This window comes from Peromyscus maniculatus, chromosome 5 (assembly GCF_049852395.1).
Source record: "Peromyscus maniculatus bairdii isolate BWxNUB_F1_BW_parent chromosome 5, HU_Pman_BW_mat_3.1, whole genome shotgun sequence".
Classification (NCBI taxonomy): domain Eukaryota; kingdom Metazoa; phylum Chordata; class Mammalia; order Rodentia; family Cricetidae; genus Peromyscus; species Peromyscus maniculatus.
This window is the reverse complement of record NC_134856.1, coordinates 105,466,794-105,476,130: the sequence shown is the minus strand read 5'-3', so window position 1 is coordinate 105,476,130 and position 9,337 is coordinate 105,466,794. Positions and strand designations below refer to the sequence as shown.

Sequence of the window (9,337 nt, the reverse complement as noted above, 5' to 3'; positions counted from 1 at the left end):
ACTGCTTACTTCACACATGATTATAGTAATCCTAGAGCAAATGTTAGCACTGTAATGATGTTGCTTTGCGGAGCGATCATCTGAGAGCCATCCTCAGCTGCAACATCAGGACCACAGCGTATGTGCGGCTCCAAATTACTCCAGGGATAGAAAAGGCAGCACTTGCTCCGTCATCAAAGAGGGCAGCCTGCAATTAGGTTGTGCATACTGTCATCAGGGGGGCTGGCAGGCCTACTTCACACGCTGGAGGGCTGAGGATGACCTTTAACAGATGTGGAGTCTCACCACAAGAGCCCTTGAGACTGGAGCGGATAATGAATCACATTTTGGAGGCAGCTGATTCATGTTTTTGTCTCTGCTTCATAAGCACTGCGGGGAGGGAGGGCTTCCAAATGTCATTGTTCAGATCACTTGAAGGAGTCAACAGAGCCAGATTCATTTGCATTTGGTGAACCCAGAGGTCAATTGAATCCAAATCGCTAGTCCCGTGACCATTTTCTGAAATTTAAATTTTTAATTTTTTTTCACCCAGGATTTTTGTCTCATTCTTTATCTGGATACACAGACTGATCCCACCTAATCCAGGAGTGGGTAGCCTCAGGAGAGAGAGGGAGGCTCACCTACAGGTCGGGCTACTTGTTATAATTAATTAGCTGAATGTCTTCCTCTCCCACCCTCCCTCCTGCCCCTGCCAGCAAGCTAAAGAACAAACTTGCTTTATGGGAGCCTGGCCTTTGATTATTGCCATGTCTAAATTCAGAGGAATCTGAAATGGTTCTCGACTGGATACAGATTTTATCTCTTGCATATTTACCACCCACTGTAAGAATGTTTGTGAGATTCCGGGAACAGTCAGTTTTAGCCCAGGCTTTTCTTATATGGGTCTGCCGCTCCCTCAAGATTGCTTGAGAACATTTGTGCACACCTTACTCCTCATTCTCCTTTTCATACCAAATGCTGTGACCTTTTAGCAAAACTGGGAAGCCATCTATTCCAGAAGACTAGTCTTACTATCAAGACACAAGAGATTGAAACTGAGACAGCTGTTATATGGAGAGAGAGTGCCGAACCGAAAACCACAGGGTCCAGATCCTGGTTTTGCAGGGAACCTTCTGGAGAGCTGTATTTATTCCATCACTTTGCCATATCCAAGTGCCGCAAACTGAGAGACTTAAACACCAAAATGTGTGGATCTATGACTGTGAGGGCTGCAGTCTAGGAGGGACCATTGCCAGACTGGTACCCTGCAGGTGACAAGGGCAATCATTCCAGGTGCCTCTCCTGGCCTTTTATGGTTTGCTCGTAATCTTTGGTGTTCTATGGCTTGTAGAAGAATCACGAGTTTCTGCTTTCATCTCCACATGGCTTTCCTCCTGGGTGTATGGTGGTCTGCAGGTCAGTATGCCTTCATCTTATGTATCACATCTGCACTGATCCTACTTCCAAATAAATTTACAGTCTGAGGTACAAGACAACAGGACTTCAGTACATGAATTTTTAAAATCAATTAATTTTGTATGGAAGGCATGTAGAAATTAGAGGAAAAAAAAAAAAAAACTAATGGGTTCCATGGTTTAAACTCAGGTCGAGAGCCTTGGCAGCAAGTACCTTTACACACTGGGCCATTCCACGTGCCCTCAACATACGAACTTTGTGGGGCCACAATCAGCCAATGAGTCCTTGGGAAAGTCCTTCATAGTTTCCTTACATGGAGATGGGACAGGAATAACCACTCACAGAACCCTTGGGAGGCTAAGGATAGGGGTCTAGTTTATGTCCCTTAAGCAATGTTCCCCATTTTCCCACATGTGGCTGCTGCCAATGTTTCTGTGCTGTTTAAACTCTGGTCCTCTGAATGGTGCAGCCCACAGTCTGCTGCCAGCCTGTGGGAATACTCTGATACATATCCTGCGGTCTCTGCGTTCTTCTCCCCCATGTGTTCTCTCTCTCTCTCTCTCTCTCTCTCTCTCTCTCTCTCTCTCTCTCTCTCTCTCTCTCTCTCTCACACACACACACACACACACACACACACACACACACACACACACACGAGTATATGTATATTTGGGGGAAAGAGAGAGATTAAGTCTGTGGATTTGCTATGAATATACTGGCCCATGATGAATCCAACATTTTAAAAGGATGTAAACCCTGTCCTTGTCTGCAGGGAACTTGCTTAGTCTCTACAATGCCATTTCTTGTTAAAACGTGGAGAAAATGTCATTCTGTGGGCTCACAAAAGCTGAATGACCCTAAGTGACACAACCTGAGCGTGACAAGAGTCTCTGCTGGAAAGCACAAGTACTGTCCTCAAGGTGGCCAGTTCAGTCTATTCATTTACTTCTTTATTGCAGCCTGGGAATCCAACCCAAGGCTCGGAGCGCTAGGCAAGAGCTGCACCACTGAGCTATGCTCGTCTCCAGTCCTGTGTGTTTATGGCTTTACTTCAAGCACTCTCTGGGAGCACCTTGTAAGAACATCATTGGTTTGGGGAGATACCTGCACTCGATTGCCCAGATACACTTAACGCTACTAGAGTGTGGGTCATTTACACACTCCTTTCAGATCTTGAGAGCTCAGGAGTGTGCAGGCATGACACACAGGACATTGTTTTCCTCATGTGGTTGTCTAGGATGTGTGGGGGCCTCCAGGATCCCACCAGGCAGATATAACCACAGCTGGTCAGTGGCCTTCTGTGGGAACGCAGCAGAAATGTTGTCAGGTGTGTGGGGAGAAGCTGGGGTGCATCTCCCTTTCTGGACACCACCCACCACGGCCCTGTCTCCCAGGCAACTGTATCTGTATTTCTAACCAGTTTTCAAATGCCTCAATGCTCAGCAGGCTCTTCTTGTACAGTGCTAGTTCCACAGAGCCCAGTGAAATTCTGAAATTCCCGGGTGTGTTCCTCCCGAAGGGATGGATGATAATCTTCTGAAAGATTTCCATCTTGAAACAATCAAGGAGATGACTCAGCTTGAACTTGGGGCGGGGTTTGTGACCCCAAAGCAGTTTCAGGCGAAAGGCAAGGGGGCGGGGGTAGAATCTGAAGGTCAATTTCCTGCCCAGGCCTTCTTGCCGGAAGGAGTGGTTTGAGTTTGCTCTGCATCCTGTTCCTGGTCACGCTGCTCCGTCAGTGTTACTGAACTTGAGAGAAAGAGGGGGGGGGGGAGAGGGAAGGGAAGGGTGGGAGAGAGAGAGGGATAGGGGAGGTAGAGAGACAGTGAGAGAGAGACAGAGAGAGGCAGACACAGAGAAAGAGACAGAGACAGAGAGACACAGAGACAGACAGACACTAGGGGCCTGCTTGTGTGTGCAACCCTCTGCCCAGCCCTGGAGCTTCCCCTTGGTGGAAAGGGCTCCACACCATGGATGCAGTTCTAGAAGAAGGTAGCCTAAGAAAAAGGTTACTTTTGTCTCAAACCAGGATGGGCTTGGACAGGGCTGTTGCACTCTCAAGGCATGGCCTTAGTCAGGTCCAAAGAAAACTCAGGGCAAATAGCTGGTTGTGGTGCTTGGTAGCACACTGGTCTACAGGCTCACCCAGTGCCTGTGGTGGCTCCTCTCAGCTCTTCTCACCTGCCCACCCCCTACTCTAAAGCTCTCCAGCCCACGGGCTTCCCTTCCCCCAGCTTCTGATTCCTGTATGACCCTGCCATTTCAGCCATGCTCTTGGTCTGCCTGTCCTCTCTCCTCTTCTACCCCCTTCTCTTCCGGTCTTGCTCCTGCCCTCCTTTCCTGTCATAGCCATGTTCCGTCTACTGGTCATGTTTAGTCTACTGATCTCTCTTCTTGCTCTGAGCCCTTCCAGATGCCTCGTATCTACAATAAAATTCTTCTCCTCACCCATATATTGACCCAGCCATGTTCTCATTTCATTCAGCCTTTATCTCATCAGAAAGAGTAAATCATGACAAGCAAGCCCTGGCTGCAATCTGTCTTAGGCTGCCCTGCTGTGGGATGTCCTTCTGTATGCTGTGAACGTGTGTTGCGCTCCTTGGTTGATAATGAAGCTGTTTGGCCACTGGCAAGGCAAGATAAGGTTAAGCAGTACAATCAAACTGAGAACAGAGATGAAGAAGGGTGGCACTGGGGCAGATGCCAGCCAGCCTGGGAGGAAGCAAGACATGTAGAAAATTAGGTAACAAGCCACGAACCATGTGGCAAAGCATAGATGAGAAATATGGGTTAATTTAAGTGTAAGAACTAGTTAGTAATAAGCCTGAGCTACTTGCCAATCATTTATAATTAATATAAACCTTTGTGTGATTCTTTGGAAGTGGCTGTGGAATGGGGTGGGACAGAGAAACTCCATTTATACTGCCCTGACACTGATAAGAACTGGACCCCCAGCGAGGTGTGCCATCTTTTACAGAGACTCAGCCTCATGAAAATAACATACTGTGAAAATCGTTCCTCTGCCAGAGTGAGATGTCTGCCTAGCCACCCAGTTATGAGCTCCACACAGGAGCCACACCTGAGAAGACCTAACTACTTACCTTTTAGCACTCTCCTCCCCCCCTGCCATGTGATCTTTCCAGGAGAATGCCTGCCAAAACATTTGCACTGCGTTTCAATAAATCCTCTTTTGGTATGTTGGTTTTCAACTCTCCTAAATTCTCTTACACATCCAGCAGGACGGCCACACCCAGGTGTGCTGGTTAGATTTTGTCACCATGACACAAACTAGAGTCACCTGGAAGAAGAGGGGATGTCAGTTGAGGACTAGCTTCATATTGGCATGTTTGCTGAGGACATTGTCTTGGTTAATGACTAACGATTAATGTGGGAGGGTCCAGCCCATTGTGGGCTGTGTCACCCTGGGCAGGTGGTCCTGAGCAAGCTACGTAGAGCAGGCCAGTAAGCAGTGATCCTCATGGTTTCTTCTTCAAGTTCCTGCCTTGAGTTCCTGCTTTGGCTTCACTCAATGGCAGACTATAAACAAACTCTTTTCTTCCCCCAAGTTACTTTTGGTCAGTGTTTCATCACAGCAACAGAGAATCGGGTAGCACATAGGGCCTCCTGTCTTCACCCCTTACACCCTTCGTCCCAACATATGCATTTGCCTTTCAGATGCTTGGAGGTGACCAAGAGCAGTTGAACCAGCAAAGGAGAAGCAAATCAAGATTCCCAGGCTAGGTCCTGGGAAGCCACCAGCCACATTCTGGTCACCAAGCCTTTGTCAGCAGCAAAAAGGAAGCAGCCTTTGAATTTGCTTCAGCTGTTTGGACTGTGGGATGAAGCAGTCTAGAGAAGAGAAAACAGGCAAATAGTGATTAGAAGTTAGCTTTTGGGTGTGGTGACCCATGCCTGTAATCCCTGCATTGGGGCAGGTGACGCAGGAGGATTGCTGTGAGTTTAAAGCATGGCTATATAGTGAGTTCCAGGCCAGTCTGAACTACACAATGAACCCCGGTTTTGAAAAACAGAAACAGAAAGAAGAGAAAGAATAAAAGAAGGAGAGAGGGAGAGCATACTACCCTGGAACCGAGTGAAAGGTTTTCATACCTGATATTGGGGTTCTCTGCTAACACAGTAAATTGGATCAGGCCAAATCAAACAGAATTAAAGTCCAGACTTTAATCTAAGCAAAGCATTCTTGAGTGGTCCAGGGGAAGAGGAGAAATCATGAGAGGAGACCACAAGGCAAGTCTATGGGCCCGGTCTTAAATACCCTGGAGGAATGGTCTTTGAGACACTGCAGGGGATGAACCACTGCTTGGTGGGATTTCTCAGGGGTGGGGTCTGGAGAGGGGGGGCGAGGGGGGGCTTCCACCTAAACACTGAGCACAATGTAAATAGTAATATTTGCCAATAAAAAGTCAGAGAGCCACTAAATGCAAAGAGTTTTGATGTTTCCTTGGCGTTTTCTAAATTTACCACACACACACACACACACACACACACACACACACACACACACACTTGTCAATGGTGAGAAGACAGAGGCACAGTTCCACACTGCTGCCCTCACTAACTTTTAGGGACCTTGACTCAGATAGAACTGGGTGTGGTAGTTTGAATTTAACGTCCCCTTAGTCCCGGACATTTGAATCTTTGGTCCCCTGTTGGTGATGCTGCTTGGGAAGCTTAGCGGGTGTGGCCTTGCTGGAGGAAGTGTGTCACAGAGATGGGCCTGGAGAAGTTAGAAGATGCCATTTCTAGCTTGCGTTCAGCTTTGTGCTAGTGGTTCAAGATGTGGGCTCTTTGCTTGCTCTTCCAGCTGCGCCTGCTGCTTCCTCGTTGTGATGGACTCCTTATCCCCCTGGAACCATAGTCCAAATAAACCCTGCCTTCTATAAATTGCCTTGGTTATGATATTTTACTACAACAATAGAAAAATAACTAAGTCACTGAGGTTCATGGCATTGAGACTGAAAAGGATTTCACAATGAGCTGATTTAGAATAAAAGAGTTAAACTTTTTAGATTTACGTTTATCATTTTTGATTTGTGTGAGCCCACATTGTAAAATTTCTGAGGCAGCATAAAGAGACAGAGAACAGAGACTAGGGTCTGACCTTCAGCAAACAAGTCGGTGTTTGTTAGCACGCACAGTGAGGGGCAGCCTCTCTCGGGAGGAAACAGAGGGGTCTGCCAGGGGGAGGAACGTGGTTCCAATCCTTTATAGGGGTAGGGTGAGGGGTTTGCAAATGAGGACATTGTTGCAGCCATAGGGGACTATGTGCAGTTTCATACTCTCTCTTTGCTCAAATTGTATGCTTCAAGCAAGACAGATTATTTTGGGAGACAAGCTATCTGCAAATTTTCCTTCTGGGATGACCAATAATGACTGATCAAGGTCGTGTGTAGTCCCACAGGAATCTTGTTTAGCTGCTGAGACACTCTATCACACGGGAGCGTGGGTGCCCACAGAGGTGGGAGGTGTCGATCTATTCAGCCAATGGTATCGGGGTGACTAGACCTATGGCATAGTCCTGTCTGGGTACGTGACCAGATAAGAACTGAGGAGGACGGTCAAGCTATCTCTCCGGGATGTGGGAGGCTTCCTGACACCACAGTTCAGTCCCCATCCTTCCCTGGTGGACAGAGGTATACGAGAGCACTTACAAGGAAATGAAACGCCACATAGAACCTCTACACACTGAACTGGTCAGCGGATGAGGATGTGACAAGCCTTACCGTGTATCCCGGTTTCTTTCGTTTTACAAAATGAACAAACCAGATGGCTCTATTTCCCAGTCAAAACTTTAAACATGCCCATTCCTGGATTTAAAAAAATTATGACAATTGGGCTGGACAGGTGACACAGCTGTGAAAAGCACTTGCTGCTCTTGTAGAGGATCTGAGTTTGGTCTCTAGTACTTTCATGGCAGCCCCCAATAGCCAGTGGCTCCAGGAAGGGATCGAAGCCCACACCTGGCCTCTAGCTACTCAATGTTTGACATATGTGACATAGCGCACGTGCAAATACTTTGATAGGCTGTGTCCTCCTGACGTTAAAACTGAGGGCTAATTCACAGCATTCCAAATGCCTCACTTCTTCGACCAACATTCTAGCTCACTTTGTGATGACATCTTTTTCTCCGTAATGGAAGTTTTCTAAAACGCTTTCGTAAAGTTGTAGAACCTGGTCATTCTCAACTACGTTTAGGTAGGAGGGAGCTGAGTTAGTGGCCTGCTTCTAATTCAGTGGCAGTTTTACTCCATAACTCGCTGCAGTATTAGCTTCATATCCACAGGTCATGTAACTTTCCCAAGGAAGGTCCTACACACTGTCATGAATTAATAAAACGTAACCGCTGGTTCAAATTACATGTCGAGTTGTTTTCCATAATGTAAAAATATGAAATTTTGACTGCCCAGAATTATACTTATTCAAGAAAACTATCACTCGTGTACAGCCTTTCCTGAAAATGAAGGTGGCTCTGAAAAGAGCCGTTTGTTTCAAACTATTGAGCACAGTTCCTTGTTCTGGGAGTCACTTGCTCTGGGCCTTGTGGTGGCTCTCGGTCTTCTTGGGCAGCAGCACCGCCTGGATGTTGGGCAGGACGCCGCCCTGCGCGATGGTGACGCGGCCCAGCAGCTTGTTGAGCTCCTCGTCGTTGCGGATGGCCAGCTGCAGGTGGCGCGGGATGATGCGCGTCTTCTTGTTGTCGCGGGCCGCGTTGCCAGCCAGCTCCAGGATCTCGGCCGTCAGGTACTCCAGCACGGCCGCCAGGTACACTGGTGTGCCAGCCCCGATGCGCTCCGCATAGTTCCCTTGGCGAAGGAGCCTATGGACACGACCCACGGGGAACTGCAGGCCGGCCCGGAAAGAACGGGACTTCGCCTTGGCGCGAGCCTTCCCGCCCTGCTTTGCACGTCCAGACATTGTCTTCCAAAAGCCTTAAGACGAGCGTAAGCAAAAGAGAGCTTCCAGGCCTATTTATACTCTGATGGAAGGTCATAATTGCCACCTGATTGGCTGGTTGATAATGGGCTAGCCAATCAGGAAGCACTACTTGAATTCCCCTTATTTGCATGCGCAGAGCCCTTATTACCCAATCAGATAACGTATGCTCATACGTCATTTGAGGTCCACACCTATAAATACCACTCTTCTCAGTTTAAAAATAGACCGTGTGCTTAGTTGCAGTTGGAACTCCTTTGGGCCGTTGGGGGTGTGAAAGGTTACTTTCACGATGCCGGAGGTGGCAGCAAAGGGCACTACCATTTCCAAGAAAGGCTTCAAGAAAGCGGTCACGAAGACTCAGAAGAAGGAGGGTCGGAAACGGAAGAGATGCCGCAAGGAGAGCTACTCCATCTACATCTATAAAGTGCTGAAGCAGGTGCACCCGGACACGGGCATCTCCTCCAAGGCCATGAGCATCATGAATTCCTTTGTGACAGACATCTTCGAGCGCATCGCGGGCGAGGCGTCGCGCCTGGCGCACTACAACAAGCGCTCGACCATCACGTCCCGGGAGATCCAGACGGCCGTGCGCCTGCTGCTGCCCGGGGAGCTGGCCAAGCACGCCGTGTCCGAGGGCACCAAGGCCGTCACCAAGTACACCAGCTCCAAGTGAGCGGCGGAGCTCACCGCAACCCAAAGGCTCTTTTCAGAGCCACCCACCTCTTTGGGCAAGAGAGCTGTGCTTAGTTGCTGGTCCTAGTGCTGCACTGGGCATATGGACGCTTGACTAAGTAGAGCCTGGCCCAGGCTGCAGTTAAGGGACTTGGACTTGACGTCGGAACAGTTTCTCAAGTGTGGTTTGGTTTTCAGGGAGGACCACGTAATCCCAAAGCCGTTCGAAGCCCGAGGGCTTTCTGGCCTACTGTCTTCCGTCTAGTGAGGGTTCTAGGATTTAGTTTTGCAGGGAAAACCCACGGTGGGTAGG

At 48.5% G+C, this 9,337-nt stretch overlaps 2 protein-coding genes across 2 annotated transcripts; one reads left to right on the top strand and one right to left on the bottom strand.

Moving 5' to 3' along the window:
* Positions 1-7,825: 7,825 nt before the first annotated feature.
* Positions 7,826-8,356, bottom strand: H2ac1 (H2A clustered histone 1). Its single transcript, XM_076573042.1, has one exon. It carries the CDS (start codon positions 8,329-8,331, stop codon positions 7,939-7,941), a length of 393 nt encoding a protein of 130 aa, XP_076429157.1. The 5' UTR covers positions 8,332-8,356; the 3' UTR covers positions 7,826-7,938.
* A 223-nt stretch (positions 8,357-8,579) lies between these two features.
* On the top strand, positions 8,580-9,071 carry H2bc1 (H2B clustered histone 1). Its single transcript, XM_006993136.4, has one exon. The coding sequence runs from the start codon at positions 8,642-8,644 to the stop codon at positions 9,023-9,025; it is 384 nt and encodes a 127-aa protein (XP_006993198.1). The 5' UTR covers positions 8,580-8,641; the 3' UTR covers positions 9,026-9,071.
* The last annotated feature ends 266 nt before the right edge of the window (positions 9,072-9,337 follow it).